Genomic DNA, 17,316 nt, shown 5'->3' with positions numbered 1-17,316 from the left:
TGATCTCTTAGCATCATGTGCAGAGGTATCAATGAGTATTAATTTACAGTTTGTAGAGGCCAGTCTTTAAATAGTGCTGTCTGGTCTTACCTGGAGGCTGTTTGTTGCTCTGTTTGGATTTTATGGCTCTCTTGCTCCATATTGCTTGTGGTTTGATACTTTCTAGTAACTTGTATCTTCCCGAGTTACCTGCAAGGAGCTAATAAAAGATAAATCCTAGTCCTTGAGATAGCAGTCGTTACAGTGCTGCAACTTGCTTAGTCATTGATTGAATACATGGCCTTGGGGAAATCACTTCACTTACCCAAGCCTTCAGCTTGCATCTCATCACTCAGTGATACATGACACACTATGATACATTTACAGAGATCTATGAATGATCAGTAATTCTGCCCCAGACACTGGCAGAATTATGCTACGGAGAATGGTGGACTTCTGTGCTGTGAATGAAGTAATGATGACCAATTGCATACAAAAACACTTAAATATGTTTAGTATCATGTGTGAAACTGATTTTACCCTTTTTTTTTTTTCCCCTCACAGATGTACTTTCCGATTCCCTAGCACGGTTATAAAGATCCAGTTCACATCTTTATACCATAAAGAGGAAGTAAAAGAGGAAGCCTCATCACCTCCCCTTCGGCCACTTTACCCTCAAATATCGCCTCTGAAGATCCACATCCCGGAGCCGGATCTCCGGAGTGTGGTCAGTCCCCTCCCATCCCCCACAGGCACTATCAGGTAAGATGTTAACTATCCAAAGTGTGATTTCTGGAAACTCCATCTGTTCTTGGACACAAATCTGTCAGCCCTGTTTTGTTTGGTATACTTGCTGTGTGAAATGCCCCATTAAAAATGACTAGTTAAATATTTCATGTTAAGAGTTATGAAAGACTGCTAAAAACTATGTTCTGGTGGCTGGAAGTAGGGCACAAGGGTTTTGTTTAAGAGCTTAAAGGGTTCAGGGGGGAACATGAGTGTTAGTTTCACACTATAGAGTTACTAGTCTATCTTTGGCAGTGGAATTAGAAATATCTATCAAGAGCTACCTATATACATGGAGAAAAGAAAGCAGGCAAATCCTTTCTATGTTAGGACTGCCTGTTTTATTTTTATCTCAATAATATTCTGTTGTTGCTGGGTGGTGCCAGTGTTATCTGAAGTTAGGGACAAGGGTGACCATTGGCACGTGGTTTCCTGGGAATAGAAGGAAATGGGGGTAGGATGCTGACCATGTATTGAGGGGCTGTAGCAATCTGAATGTACATCTGTGCAAGTATCCTGTTTTGTAAATTATCTGATTCATGAATGCGCAGTAGAAATAACCTGTGCATCAAGCTACTGCCTGGAATATTTTATTTCTCAGCAAAGAGTTGATATTACGGAGTTCCTGTATAATCTTTTTTAACATTAAAGCTGTTACTTGAAGTATAATAAACTTTATAAGTACACTCACAATATAGAATGATGTATTAGAGTTTTAAAATGTGCAGGCCTCAGATTAGCAAGAGTGTACCTGGTAATAGCTTTTGATTTGTTTTCTTGTCTACATTTGCAAAAAAGTGTAATACAAAAACATCTTCTGACAGTTAGCACTAATTCAGTGAGTAGTAGTCAAATTTACTTGTCTGAGAACAACTTCAGTGTCACAATGAAGCCCGTTTAGTTTTGCATAGATGTGGAGGCTCATGCTTGTTTGGGTTTTTCCACCAGTCTTGCAGAGCTGCACAGATGTGCAGTGCAGATATTCTAGAAAGAGGGGGTTGGAGGTGGCTGTGGTTTTAGTCCTCTGTTCAGGCACTGCTTTGAGTTTATATTTAACCTTCTCTTTTTAGATGAAGCTTGTTGCTGGGAGGGGAGGGGGATGGTTTCTTTGCCAACATATGGTAGTTAGTTTCCATTCAGTCATCTTGCGCAAAGCAGCACAGTGTGGTTTGTGTTACTAACAGAGGCTGTATCTTTTGACTCTGGCATATGCCTGCAACTGATATTTGACTCCCTGAGAATGTTTCTTTTGCATAAGGAGAAAGTGGAAATAGTAGTGTTGAATTGTGCTCAGCCCCTAACAGTGTGTTTACTAAGGATGATTAATTGTTGCATCCGTTTGTCTTGAGCAGAAGCTAATCCAGCCAAGTCTTCAGAAAACCTCAAAAGACATCTGAGGTTTCACTTGCCAAACCCCTTTCGTTTTCGAGTTCCTCTTACAGAGGAGGGGCTGACACATTTGTAAACATCGCTGCTCAGCCCCTTCAACATTGCCTCTCCCCCGGCAGGGTCTTGCAGCTCTCGTACCCTGGGGGCCAGGCTCTGGGAAGTGATTTGGGTGTTTCCGCCTGAGAAAAGGAACGCTCTTCGGGGAGCATTCTGGCCATCTGGCTTTCGGGCAGCTCTTGGCTATCTTTGTTGGATTCAGTGGTGGGTGAGGCTGGCACAGTGTCCTCTCCCCAAGGGCAAGTCTGGGAGGGCTAGTGGGGGCTCAGCGTGGGGCCCATACCCCTTTCCCATCGCTTGTTCTGGGAGGTGGTTGCATGAGCTGGACTCTCCTCCTCCTCCCGCTCCCCCTTCTAGTATTTACTTTCCTAATTTGGTGCGTTTGCCTCGCTCCTCCCTGATTGGCCCGTGGAAAATTATTGCAGTTTGGAAATCCTGGGCAGGGTGAAATTTCCTTTTTGGAAAGTGGCTCCTGGCCCCCTCTTCCTGCCTCCGCCCCGGAGCCGGGCAGGGGCAGTACCTGTGCTCCCACCGCCAGATCCAGCCCTGCCCTCCTGACCCCGGCCCTGCTCTGCCTCCCTGTTTACATTGCAGCTTGCTTCCCTGCAGGTTCCCCCCTGCAAGCTTCTGGGTTTTTTCCAGCCTATTTATTTTCCCTCTGCAAAGTGCACTGCCTACAGAGGGAATGAGCTTTAGTTAAACAAAACCAAACCTGCCACCCTCAGCAGCTTTGCAAAGCAAGATTCCTGCTTACTCCTAGGGAGAAATGTGACCACTGTTTTCTTAGCTAGGTGTTTTATCTCCAGAAGGAGCCATTTGTAGATGTGTTTGAATGCTGTTGTACAGCTTTAAGGGAAAATGTTGGTTGGCAGCATGCTGTGAGGCTTACACACAGCCGTGGCTTATTTCTTCCTGCTCTGAGTTCAAAATTCCTTTTTAAAAAAGTCAGACTTACATGTTCCAAAAAGGAAAAGGCCACTGTGGTTATAAGAACTTCGTAGAAGCAGACTGCCATTTTATACAACGTAAGAAAGGGCAGAGTAGCACCCCATCTCAGTAAATTTAGGGCACTAAAAAGCTAAGGCACTACACCATGTGTAGTTTGGTTAAATTCATCTCTGACTGTTGGGAGATAAAACTGATTTACAATTTCACGAGTTAAGGGACAGTCTTTTGGTACATGGCTTTAAGGTTCTGCAGCTTGCATTTGGAGGATCATCTTTGGGTAACACTGGTGATAGGAAGTTCCTCACCTGTGCTACAAACACTTAGATTTGCCTGGTTTTGCTGTAAGTCCATTATACCTACATGAATCTGACTCCATATATGTGTTGCAATCTAGTCCCAGAGTGGCTTGTGCTTGGATTATAAACAGACCCACAGAGACAAGATGTGATGTAGGAGCCTATTCCTGGTCTCAAAGTCATGCTGAGTTGGAGTTACAGTGTTTAGTTTTCCTTTTATTATTTTCCTGTTGATGATCCTATAGCAGTAACTTAGCTCAGTTTTCCAAATAGCATCTCTCTCAAGCACTGCCCCTTCGGCTTAATTATTTTTTTTAGTATTCATGAAAATGAAATTATTTCTCTCTACGTGCTTCCCTATTCTAAACAGCAATTATGTTCTCACTGATATATATTTTTAAAAGCTACAATAAAGAAATACTAAATGTTGTACTATGGTGGTCAGTATCATTATTCATATTTTACAGCTGCTACTTCTGGCTTATCTCTGTACCAGAGTGGGCTTGAACACTTTGTCTTGTACTCATTTACTTGTTTGGTTTTTTCACTGAAAAGGTATGAATAGTTAGCTCATATGGTCTTTATCAGTGTTAAAAAAAAACAACAACAACAATCCCCCCCCCCCCCCCCCCCAAAAAAAAAAAAAAAAAAAAACCCAAAACACCTTCTTTAAGATCTAGGAAGAAGAGCCCCTAGAGCCCTGTGAGAACCACTGTTTGAAATGTGTTTGGTGAGGTTCTGTGCTAATAGCAAGACTGGTACATATTTGTGTGTGGACCCAAATTTGTATTTTAATTGTTAGTACTTAATGTGCCTGCCCATGTCGTCTGTTGCTAGAAGGATCAATACCCAGTTTACAATGAAATTAGCGGTATGAATAATGAAAGATCAGTTGATACCCTTCTGCATCTTTTGTTTTATAAGCTTGATTAGTAAATCAGAAGATGTGAGCTGAATTGCTATGGTTTCATAAGCTGTATTCTTTAAACTTTCTTTCTTTTTTTCCTTATTTTCACTAGGCAAAATTAGTTCAGTAACATGTTGCATGCTTTGATAGTGGATTATTCAGAGGCCTGCACTCTAGGAAGCACAGTTATCTTGACTTAGTCACCAACTTGTTTTGTGGCCTTTAATGGGTCATTGAAATTCATTGTCTGATTTTTATGCATGTATAGTGTAATTACTATTTTCCAAGAGTGTGTAGTAGATAAATTATGTATTGAGCTTTTATTCTGCAGAGCGTGACGAAGAGTGTGTGAGCCATGTCATAGTAGACATGCAAATGTTGGCTGTGCTTTCCTTCAGACTTGGCTTGGAAAAAGGGAGTGCTTTTTAATAGGCTCTGGGACAGCCGTACAACACTGTTTCAGAACGCCTGGGATTAATCTGAATTTACACATTTCCTCTAAAGGTATGTAGTGGGAAGCTGAATGAACCCAGACTTCAGTGGATGCATTCACTCACTGTAACAGGAATGCATAAATATTGCCTGCTCCATTTCATTCAGGTGTTCCTTCTTTCTGTAGCAGTATTAACCATTTAACTGAAAAGCCGGTGAAGAGCTCCAGGGAAGGCTTTTTGCAGGCTCTTTTGCATTGTCTTGGTTATCCGTTACTTCCTGCATTTGGGCAGAATATACGGCTTGGGTAACTCCCACAATTGGACAGACTGGTGATTAAAAATAATCACCCTTGTCTCCAAACCACAAGCCAGCTAGTGTGATGCATATGCATCACATAAGAAAAGCAACAATCTATACCGGGCTTGGGAGTTCCTACACATGTTTAAGTCAGATAATGGACCATGTGCTAGAGGAGATGTGCCAAGCCATGTGTTAGAGGAAAGGTTACAGATGTCACCAGCTACATGAGCACTTCCCCTTCCCCTGATCAGTATAAAATGTTCACTAAATCCATGGTCAGCATGAGCTCACTCCCTTTCAAAGAGGGGAACCACTGGAGCACAGACAAGTAATAAGAATTTCAACTTTTGTGGATAGTGAACTTTCTCTCACTGTGGCTTGTTCGACAGCTTTGTTTTTCTTCAGCATTAAGCAAGCAGGGAGGCTCTCAGATTTCTCCTTTCACATCAAAATCCAGCTTGGTTTGGCAGTCTCACCACTTCTGATTGTTTCTGAAACCTGTCTGAAATATGCAACATGCAAGGACTTGCCTTTCTTTGAGTTACGATTTTGGGGCTGGGCCGAGGAAGGAGAGAGTGGCAGAGGATTCTCACCCATTATTGCCGATTGGTGTATCGTGGAAATGCTCATTTCGCAAGTCAAAGTGCTGTACTTTGACCTGATTCTTGCTTATTGCATGTTAAAAAGTGTCCCGAGGTCTTTGGTGCCCCTTTTTGCAGGCTCATGAAATGGAATATAAGGGGTAGTCTGAGGCTTGTGGCATTTCTCTAACTATAGTCCTTGTGTGCAAGGCATCACATCTCCAATTTGCATTTGAGGAGACTGGGGAAGATGTTAAGAAATGGGAATTCTCCCTTTTTACTCAATAGGGACTTAAAAAAATTGCCTATTTAGACAGGAATCTGTATATTGGCAGTGTTGCCAAAGTTGTGAGTCTTATCACTGCTATGTCTCTTGTACCTGCTTCACAATGTGCACTTAAGCAATTTTCAGAGGCACTGCCCATGTGCATACCATATCCTAAACCACAAAGTTGAAGAGGTGGGTTTTTTCCTCTTCAGCATTGCAGATTCTAAGTCAGGTGAACAATTTTCTGTAGGATCCCAGGTAATATTTCCTCATTTCATAGAGTGGGTAGGTGCTTTATCCATATACCTGGCTTAAATTAAGCCTCTTTAGGTTGATCCCTACAGATATCCTTCTTGGAGAAAAGAATGAAATTAAGTAATAGGGCAACTTTCCTGCATTCTTGTACTGCTTGTCATTCTGGAGAAATTGGCACTGGAGTTTGGGAGTGTTTCTGTTCCCAGCTTATTCACAGACTTGTCGTATGACCATAAATAAATCATTTAACTGCTTGTTGCTTCATTTTTATTCCCACCCCCCGTCTGTGAAATGTGACTAGTATTGAGAGAGTCTGGAGGTTTATACAGAGGAATCTCTGTATGTGCTTAGGCAACACATCCCTCTAGCCCAGTCTTCTGCCTCAGATGGGTATCTTTGGGGTAATACAAAAACACAGAAAACAGTGTAATGCTAACTTACGTGCAGTCTGCCTGCACCATTTTCTTGAATCAGGGACTGCCTCAGAGCAGGGACTTCCTGACCATCTGTCTAATGAAGTCCCTGATGGATTCCCTGTCTTCCTCCTTTCCCCAAGAACTTGTATAATGGCTGTTTGCATTAACATAGATTTGTAGCATCAACCCTGTCTAACAGCATGTTGTTCCACAGGGTAACTACAAATGTAGGAGTACTTTCACTTGGACATGCTGCTTAGTTTCATTCTGTGTTCATCATCACTTCTATTGGAAGAGCCCAGGAGTTGAACACCTCCTCTTTGCACCTTGGCTTCTGTCTTAAACTGTTTCCTGTATGGAATCCGTTCTGTATCTCTGATTATCCTAGTTATTGCTATCAGCACTTTCTCTGGGTCTCCTGTATCCTTCTTTATTTGAAGTGAGAAGAGAAAAGTCAACACACAGTATCCTGGGTGTGGACACACCATACACACAGTGGAATGTCCTATTTCTGCACTCTGATTCTTTAGGTAAAGCAGACTGATTTTTGAACATTCCAGCAGAAATGCAGGAAGCTTTACATATTCTCCAATAGCTGGTGTTTCTAGCAACAAGAAAGTCTTTAAAGTGCTGTGAACTTAAGAGGCTAGATTCTTGTTGGCTGGAGTTGAAAGTAAATCATGATGCTATGAAGAACTGTGACTTTCTCAATAGCTAGAAATTAAGCCCTGTGTTTAAAAGGCATTCTGCCTGTTATATGAGTGAATGTATTGCAAACACTGTATTCAGCCCTTGTCTTTCTAGCCTTTCATCTGAAGAAGGGTTAAGTGTTGGATGGAAAACATGCTGCAAAGGGCTGATGTGATTCAGCACGTGATTGTAGTCTGGTTCTGAAGATGAGTCTCAGTGTGGTATTTGGGGAACTGTGGCTCGGTGGCTGCATGCAGTCAATGTTTCAAGTTGAGATGCTGAATCCTCAGTGAATATCAAAGATCTCTGGGGCTTGGGGCATTAACCATGGTGCCACGGGTTTAAGACTGTGGGTAATTGAAGCTGGTTTGTTTACATGCTCTGTGTGTTTTTTCAATGGCATAAAACACTTGCTTCCTCTCCGAAAACGTTCTCTTCTGTAACAGACAAGCTTAACCTAAATAAGTTTGTATTACATGGACAGTAAGCATGGATCACCACAGTAAGTTAGGATGTCTGAGAGCTGGGTGAAACTGCAGGCCTACCTATGCTTTTCTCAGTAAAAGTTTATAATGTCAAAATGGATCAAGTTATCACCATGTACTGATGCAATATTAATGTCCAACAAACCATAATCACTGCCTAAACACTTGATTTTTGTTTTCTAGCACAAACAGGTGTTTGTAGGGAAAAGTCTTTTTGTTCCATAGTATTTTTAAAGGGGGTGTGAGTGCATGCAAGCATCCCCAGCTCTAGGTGGCAAGGAAAATTCCAGGAAACTGATGTCACTGCATTGTTTGCTTGTTTTCTTTTGACTGCACTAATGTTTAATTTTAACTTAACTCTGAGGGGTATTCTTAGTAAAACTGTTTCTTCACTCCTTCTGTCCTGTGTTGGGGGTGGTGGGACAGGCTGTTTCTCCTTGTTTTTTCCAGTAGTCAGCTCTTTCTCCATTCCCTTTGAAGAGCTCTCTGATGATTGACTGAGAGCTTGAACACTTAGCAGCAAGTGTTACCCTGTCTCTTTGCATGGAGCACCTAACAGTTTATCTTGTTTGTTCTGTTATCATGTGTTTTGATCGTTCATCTAGGCTGAAAGGAAGCAGGTCTACCTGAACAAAAGTGCTTCGTTCTGGTGAAAGAATAATACCTCTTCCAAATATTTGGCTACTGCTGTGGCTGTCCCAAGGGACAGCTGCTTCTTTAGGGGGACTGTTAAGTTCTTCAGTGGTTATCTACTGGGAGAGGCTGGCTTTTCTAAAAGTTAACAGCACTTCAGGTTGGACAGGCTTTGTCAGCACTCTAGAGAATCACAGCCCTGCAGGGTAAGGGCTTTTAAAAAAAGGCAAGAAATCATACTTAAAAGTCATTGAGCCTCAGAAGCTAAAATTTGACGAGCAAAAACTGGACTACTTGATCTGCTGATCTTGAAAGAAACAAAATCAATTCTTGTATCTGGACTGCATGGGACAATCTTTGAAGCCATACTAGTTTTATTTATTTACTTACCCAAAGAAAGGCACAGAAGTACAGCACTCTACAGAGTGTGGATTTACTGGAGAACTTTTCTCTCTTCCATATCTTTGACCTGAGTTTTGGCTGTTGTCTCTGTGGTTTGCTGTTCATGTATTTCTGCAGATGAAGAACAACATCAGAAAACTGTTTCATCTCGTTCCATTCTTAGTCCATGTGTTATAATTGCTCAGGTGCCAAACACAAAGATAAAAAGAATTGCTGTGTTTTTTGGTTTGTCATTGTTTCATGTATGAAAATGGCTTTCATTTGTAATTATCTACACTTTATAAGGAGTGTGTATGTGGAAAAGCTATTGAAAAATGACAGCAGAATAATTAAATTCACACTAGCTCCCCATGTGAATACTAAGACATCAAGAGTGTCTTCTGTGGTTTAGTATTATCCACTTCCAAAGCGGGCTTAAAGCTTGAAATAGTGAACTTTGATTCATTTTCCTGCACAAACAGGTCTATGCTTTTTGAAAGACTAGGTAAGAAATGCCTTTATCTCTGGCAGAGGGGGATTTATATGTATGGGCTCATCAGCATTATATACCTTGCACCTCCTGAAAGCTTTCCCTCCTGATGTGCTTGTGAGCAGCATCTCCCATTAATGCCAAGGACTATCGGTGGGAACTGAAAGGGTTACCAGGTCTGTGCAACACTTCAGTTGGCCGTTATATGGGAGATGGGTGAGGTCGGGTTTCCTATTGCGAGGGTTTGTTGTGGCTGGATATTTTTGTTGCTTTTACCCTCTCCCCTGACCTCCCCATCCTGTAATTCACTTTTATAAGAAACCGGTCTCGGTTGTGCAGAGCTCAGCACTGCAGCTATTTGCAAAGATGCCACAAGGAAAAGCAGTACTTCTCAGTTTACAGGCTGGACTGTGGTAGGAAATGGTCATTCTTTACACCATCAGATTGCCTGTGCACCAAAGGTATTGCCCATTGAGCAAACAAGGGTTGTCTCACTGTTTCCTCTCAGTCTGCATGTGTACGTGTGTGTGGGGGGAGCTATTTAGACAGTCACCTTTTTGAGAAAGGGACTGTGATCTGTGTTTTCTCATGCAGCATTTAGCACAGTGCTCCGAGTGTCAGTTATTGCATTTATTTGTGTCAGGGTTAGCACTGCTGTCGGGCATTTGATTGATAAGAGGATTGTTTATGCCAGTTTAACTGAATTCTAGCTCCCAGCTGTGGGCTTCAATTTGCATCTCTTCATAAAATTTGAACTGCTTGTTTTGCTATGTAAATCTTCTGTGTATTGTTTTGCTTTCTTGTTCACTCTTTCTCTGCTCTTATGTAGAAGACATATGTAATCCTGGGATTTGGCTATGCGTCATGCTGCTCTTGCGTTGCACCCCTCGATGCTGGACAGCACAGAGGAGAGACAGAAAAAGGGAACTTCAAGTTCCCAGACTCATCCTTCCTCTCCTGTCCTTCCAACCCCACAAATCAAGGATGTGTGATCCCTAGACAAGCCTTTCTGATTAGTTCTCATCTTGTAGCACTCGCTTCTGTGTGCCTGAGTGGTGCTGCAAATTATAGCCACCTTTTATTTGTAGCTTTTTATCAGCTTTAGCATGGCTTTCCTGCTTAGTAGCTGTTCCTGTAATGCCATCTTGTGGTGGCCCTGGGGCGCTAAACGTAGCTTTGCTCCACGCTAGCCAAAGCTGATGAGTGAGCTACCTTCTGTGTTGTATATTAGTGATTGCAGCTCCATTGTTACCTGCATTTGTGTGCTGGTGAATCACAGAAATACCTGTGTGGCCCTGATCAGGGTATCATCTTCTGAAGCTCAGGTGTTGTGTTAGACAGGGGCTTTCATGGCAGATGCCTGCACTGGGTGCTTTTATACTGTAAAAGAACATAGCCTGTATTTTTTAGAAGGATTAGCTAAATATCTGTGTCATAAGGAGGGTGGTGTATTGCTTGTTCACAAGTTATAATAGCAAGCTATTTAGTTAAGTATTCATCCCTGATAAGAGTGTGTGTTGTGTTAAATGCTTCTCTAAACATAGAGGAGTTGTTTAATGCTTTGAGACTGCTGTCTTGTGATTGCAGAAGGGCGGGGGGCAGTCAGGATTTTGTAGAAATTCCAGTTTTATCTCTGACAGGTTTTTTTCTCAGTCTCTGGGCTTTGGATAAACCACAGGGACAAAAATAAGCCCAGTGCATATCTGCTTCTCTATGACCTGGGAGCTTTAGTGTACCTTAGAGAGTAAGAACTATGCATCTTGTTAATAAATGAAGTAATGAATAACTGTATTTTCTTTTTGCCTTTGCAGTGTTCCCAACTCTTGCCCAGCCAGTCCACGTGGTGCTGGATCCTCAGGATATCGTTTTGCTCACAACATTACCTCGGATCTGCAGCTGGCAGCAGAGTATGCTGCAAAAGCAGCATCAGAACAGCAGGCAGATGCATCTGGCGGGGACAGCCCAAAGGTTCAGAGAAACATTACTTACCCAGCAGGGCTCACTGGGAGGCTTATTAAGACCCAGCAGTTTTTTGCCAGTGCTAGATATAGTTAAAAGGACTCTAAGAACACCCTGGCCATAAGGGCACTGTATACAGTATCCTCCAGGGTTTTGAGACCACGTCTTCAAACCAGTATTTTACTAGTGGTAGATGATGAATTTGCTTCCTTAGCTGCCCAAAATGTATTCAAGTCATTCACCAGAATGGTTAAGTGATAAGTTTTTCTGCTTGTTTGATAACCCATAAAGGCGTGCATTAAAATTCAGAGTCTTGTTTTCTCACACAATTGGAGAAAGGGGAAGCAGGGAAAGAGACTAGATCCTTACCATGAGAAATCTGTAGTCTGACTTTAAAACAAACACAAAGGCCTGTTAAGCAAGTGTTAAATGAGGAGAGTAGCAAGTGGAATTTAGATTAAAAAATAACTTAGTTATAATGATAAAATTTCATTTTGGTGAGCTGATCTTCAGATCAAAGTTAAAGGTCTAGATCCAAAACCACCTGATTTGGGATTGGGTGGAGGAGCACAATACTACATGGCTTTTTTGTAGATTGAATTCTCCCTTGAGACAAGAAAGGCTGTTCTTGATGGAGTAATATGAAGAGCTGGGAATATGAGATCTGGCAAACAAATTAAAGTTCTTAGAATGAAACAAATCCTGCTAGAGAGGGGAAGGGACAGGATCAGATTTCATATTGGGCTTATTGCTGGGAGGAGAACTGATAGCATACTTGCATGAAACCTTTCTAACAAAGTGTAGTTGTAGCTGGGCAGAACTGAAGGCTCTAGTTTCAGGAACACTAAGCAGTGAATGTACTTTGCACCCTCTAACTCTGCTTTCAATTGCCTGTCCTGATCCTGTTCCTTGGGCTGGTGTAAGCATGTCTGGTAAAGTCGGTGGGGAATGACATCAGACTGAAGTTAGCTTTTATGTGTGTGTGGGGAGAGGGAAGGAGATACTTTGGTCTCGCTTGGTCCTTTAGTCCTGTTTGCACACAAATGCTTGTGCTAAAGTGAGAGATGGCAGTATAAAACAGGAGTGAAAGGGAAGAGGATGATGCTGCTTTTAGTTGCTCCTGATGATTTCTTAGTATCTGTGAAAACTAGAGTCCAATGTGCTTTTTTGTTTGGGTTGTTTGTATACTCTAGTGTAGGAATTCTGTTAGTGACTAAACTTCTGTTTGTTTTTCTTTAGGATGAGTCCAAGCCACCCTATTCTTATGCTCAGCTAATTGTGCAGGCTATATCTTCAGCCCAGGACAGGCAATTAACACTAAGTGGGATCTATGCCCACATTACCAAGCATTATCCATATTACAGGACTGCTGACAAAGGCTGGCAGGTGAGTTTTTGACTCTGACAAGCTTTTAAACTACTTTGACAGAGCTTATCTGCTTTGAAATGCATTTATTAAAGATTTGGAGAACTGGGAATAGAGCTGCTTTGACTATTCCCAGAGTGAATTTGTTTAGTGTAAGCTAACTAGATTCTGGTGATTAGGTGGATTTTTAAATACCTTCTAGAGCAATGTAGTGTGTTACTATTGGGTTCTCTGGTGTCTGAAACCCTATTAATGTTGTAGTTGTGTGTCTTTCATTTTTATTTGTTTTTTATTTTTCCACATCAATTGCTCTGCTGCCCACATACTTGCCTGAATCTTGCTTAAGCCTTCACCTTGTCTTTGTTTGGCGTGATCTGTCCAAGCAGAAGCTGTCTGTCCTAAAACTGAGGTCCCAGTTTTTAATCATAACACCTTAAGTCATCACAGATTTTCTGTTTTCCCAGTGTATCATCTGCATCGCCTAAGTCAGTTTGCAAGTTTTGAATCTTAGAATGGGAACTTGTGGAACTTTGAGTCTGTGCCTTCCTTATGGTATTAAAGGAAATCTGATGGGCTTGGTAGGAGAGTTTGGATGTTGTTAACACGTGCTAAATCAAGCTTAAATGTTCACTTGAGGGCTGCTTTCGAAATTCCAGAAACCTCAACTCCACCTGCTTTCAGACTTTTTCTTGGCATCGCACCTCTCTGATGGGTGTTGTCATTTGAATATAATACACTAATGCAGCTGGAAAGACTCTCGCAGCTGCTGATTTCATTGTGTTCAACTGGCAGGAGCAGTACTACTTGGTGCACTTTGAGTACAGTTGGAATAAATATATTTCTGCCTCCCTGGCTTTTCCCTGCAGTTCTAATTAATTGTGGAATTTACTTCCTGCCTTAACCTGCTCGACAGAGTTGTGCTTTGCGGACGAGTTGCTGCATCCTGCTTCAGAGAGCTGCATTTCAGTGGAGGGTGAAGTTGCCTTTCCCCCTCACCTACCAGTGGCATTGTAAGGCTTCAGTTGTGAAGAGCTCATCTACAGCTGCTACAAAAGCTATTGTTTTGTTTTGAAAGTGGAAGAGGAATGAGCTTGTGCACACCTGGGCTTACTGAGCCTTTCCCCTAGCCCAAAAGACAGTACTACACCCAGTAAGAGATGTGCTTTTGCAGTGAAAAGGATAGTCTTGTGAACATCTGGAGATCTGTACAGTGCTAGACTAGTACCACATAGATAATGGGTTTTTCTCAGAAGCAGCTGTTTGAGAGCATGCTGGCTGGCTTGCATTATGATTACCGTGAGATGCAGTGTCCTTTAGGGCATGTTTGGGCACCCTGGTGAACATTTGGCAGGTAAGCAGTTAGCACAGGCTCAGGCAATTTTTTCCGCTTGCCTAGAATAAAGCCCGTCTTTTGAGAGAGTTCTGATGTGGTTTACAGTGGTTTCCCTCTGCCTCAGCAAAATCTCTGCTTTCATTGCTTTCCATAGAAAAGTCACTGCACTGCCTGGCTCCAGATGTATTTAAGAGATGCTGTACTACCAAGCAAACACATCTTTCAGCATGGTTAATAGAAACTCTGACAAGTTTCCCCAGGTTTTCTCTTGGAGTTCTCCTGTGACTTTGGAGCTGTGTGAGTTGGGTGACTGGTTTCTGTCTTCAACATAGATTCTGGCAGTGTGGATTTTATTGTTCTAAGCTGTGTGGTGAAACCCATCCGTCTTTGTTATATGCTTCCTCATGGCAAAATAATCATCTCATTCCTCTGCTTCCTGCAGAATTCCATTCGGCACAACCTCTCCTTGAACCGTTACTTTATTAAAGTCCCACGCTCCCAGGAGGAGCCTGGAAAAGGCTCCTTTTGGCGAATTGACCCTCCCTCTGAAGCCAAACTAGTAGAGCAAGCATTTAGAAAACGAAGGCAAAGAGGAGTGTCCTGCTTCCGAACACCTTTTGGGCCTCTCTCCTCCAGGTAACTCCAACTTACTCTAATCTCTGCGCCAGACTCATTACAAAGAAAACAAACAAAAACTTCTCCCGAAGTACAGTGAGCAGACTTCTGTTTATAGTTTGAGAGGTAATATAGTTAAATAGTCCTGAGGCATAATCTGAAAATTGTTCTGACTGCTTAAGTGTTTACAAAAAAGTCCAGAACCAAACTACAAAAATGCATCAAATAACATATCTGTTTTGGCATAATTTCAAAGAAATTCAAAGCAGTTATCACTCAAGTAAGTGTTTTCAGATGCGAATCTCTCCTTTCAGGAAAGCTGTGTTTAGATGTGGATTAGATCATAGCGGGAATAACTTGTGGTATTTAAAACACTCTCCTGTAGGGAAGATCAGGTTGATCATGGTTGTCAGCAGTGAAGCAATGGGGGCTGTTCTGTGTAGCTGTTCCAGTCAGCGGTGGTGACTGTAAAAGAGGAGCTGTGTGCAATGACAGCTTTCTCTGAGCCCTGTAGCTGTGAAGATAAAGACTTGCAATTCAACACTAGCTGGAGCAGTTTCGTGTAACATTCCTCCCACACCTCTTCTGTCTGTTAAAATGGGGGGGAAACATGAGGAGAGGTCCTCAGCTGATCAGCTTCTCTTTAATGACAAACAGGGTAGAAATGTTCAGTTCCTCAAGTGTTTGGCCACGTGGGGCCAGAGGTGGGAACCAAGTGGTTGGGGAGGGAGGCAATGGGGAGAAAGGGGGAGCAACTGCCTGGCAAGCATATGTGGGGTCAGATGCATCTACATTGCATCTTTCTTCCTCTTCCTCTCCCTGTCACTCTCAAATACTGACAAAGATCCGTTGAGAATGGCCTGAAGTTATAAAACTGATCTGAACGTGAGGTACTTACAGCTTCTCTGTCAGCAGTGGGTCTTGAAACGAAATCTGAAGCATACTCTGAAGGGTCTACTTTCCTTCCACAAGGAATAATACGACCGTATTTGGTGCTAAAGCATTTGTGAGGTTACTGTGTACCTTTCAGCTCTTCCCAGCAAGACTGTAGTGGGTAATGTGGAAGAAAGGCTGTCCTTCTGCTAGAGAATCCCGCGCTGGAGATATTTCTCAGTCTCTGCTGCTGTCTTGTGGTCAAAATGCATCTACACTTGCCAACCCTACGTTCTGGTGTTTCAGGAGTGCTCCTGCCTCCCCTACTCACCCTGGCCTGCTGTCCCCTCACTCTAGTGGCCTACAGACTCCAGAGTGCCTGTCACGGGAGGGCTCACCCATTCCACATGATCACGACTTTGGGTCAAAGTTAGCCTCAGTTCCAGAGTATCGGTATTCACAGAGTGCACCTGGTGAGTAGCTCTTGTTTCACAAAGGATGACTGTTGAATTGCACAAAGTGCCATGCTGAGGACATGGCAGAAACGCTTCAGCCAGAGTCTTACAGGAGGATCTCGGTCTTTCTTTACACTTTTGTTAGAGACTTCAGACCATTTTTCTTACTGGTCTTTGGATGAGGGGGCAGGAAATAAAGGAATGTGTAGAAACACATGAGCTAACCTTGAACTAGGTGGCTCTAAACTGACAGCGGAGTAGCCATGGCAGTATGAAGCTCACAGTAATTTATCAGCCTTCTGGATAAGATCAGCTTGGCTACACAGAGCTCTGTGGTGCTATGGCCAGGGTCTTGGTAATTTGTTAAGCCGTGCTTTAATATCAACTAGTCAGCTGTGCTGTAACTGGCCTGATGTATGGGGTGTTTCTGGTGAAGTTGTAAGGCAGACCTCATTAAGTAGAGCTTTATTTTTTTGTGTTTATTGTGGCTTTTATTCACACAAGTGTGCTCAGATGGCAGGTAAGGTTTTTGTAAGTTAGGAAAGAGAAGATGGAAGGTGGTGTTCTTGAAGCTTTATTTTTTTTGTTTCCTACCCCTACTACAGCTAATGCTGAAGGACTGAGTATTGCAGATTAAGAAGGGCATAGATGAAATGAATGGCAGCCTTTTTTCCTCTCCTATTAATGTGTGCTTCTCTCTTCTGATCAGGTTCTCCAGTCAGTGCCCAGCCAGTGATTATGGCTGTTCCTCCCCGACCATCTACTCTGGTGGCAAAACCAGTCGCATACATGCCAGCATCAATAGTGACTTCACAACAGCCTTCATGTCATGCGATTCACGTAGTTCAGCAAGCTCCCACTGTTACAATGGTCCGAGTTGTGACCTCCTCTGCAAACTCTGCAAACGGATACATCCTCACAAATCAAGGCACAGCAGGAGGAGCTCATGAAGCTGCAGGAGCGGTGTTGGACTTAGCTGGTGATCACCGAGGTAGCTTTTCACCTTTGTTACTCTGCTAAGTCTTGAGCAGGCTTGTGAGGAGGGAGGGTGTCAAACACTGATTCACTCACTGGGTGCTTAGCCCTTAATAAAAGATGTTTCTTCAGGTAAAACTTAAACCAAATAAAAGCTCATCCGTTTGATTCTCCACCAGTGAGCAGGACAGCTGTGCTTCTTTGTCTGCTATGGGGAACAAATCTAACAGACTTTGGAGGCTGAAAGAACATGCAGTGCTTTAAATAGTTATATTATCCCCAATATCAATATTATGCCTATGTATTGGTCATCTGGATGTGTTACAAAAATGGATCCTTCTTTTTTTTTTAGCCAAAAGAGATGGCCTGGGAAGGTGACACTGTGCTTCAGGATGGCTTTGTAAATAAATGACTGAGTCCTCCTTTTTTGCAGGCCTGGATTCAT

General features: G+C 42.6%; 1 protein-coding gene across 4 annotated transcripts in view; it reads left to right on the top strand.

Annotated features, from left to right (window-relative positions):
• FOXK1 (forkhead box K1) overlaps positions 1-17,316 on the top strand; it is a 57,180-nt gene that overhangs the window by 26,131 nt on the left and 13,733 nt on the right. For all 4 annotated transcript variants that reach the window (XR_012634580.1, XR_012634579.1, XM_074918911.1 and 1 more), the window contains exons 2-7: positions 544-741; positions 11,108-11,264; positions 12,495-12,641; positions 14,396-14,589; positions 15,748-15,914; positions 16,606-16,887. Coding sequence is in view for 2 of the 4 variants with exons in the window: in XM_074918911.1 (XP_074775012.1) it covers positions 544-741; positions 11,108-11,264; positions 12,495-12,641; positions 14,396-14,589; positions 15,748-15,914; positions 16,606-16,887 (1,145 nt within the window). In the remaining 2 variants the exon portion in view is untranslated. The remainder of the gene's footprint in view (positions 1-543; positions 742-11,107; positions 11,265-12,494; positions 12,642-14,395; positions 14,590-15,747; positions 15,915-16,605; positions 16,888-17,316) is intronic.

This window comes from Athene noctua, chromosome 15, assembly GCF_965140245.1.
Source record: "Athene noctua chromosome 15, bAthNoc1.hap1.1, whole genome shotgun sequence".
Taxonomy (NCBI): domain Eukaryota; kingdom Metazoa; phylum Chordata; class Aves; order Strigiformes; family Strigidae; genus Athene; species Athene noctua.
Note: the sequence above shows the minus strand (reverse complement) of the source record. Positions and strands in the feature narration are given on the sequence as shown.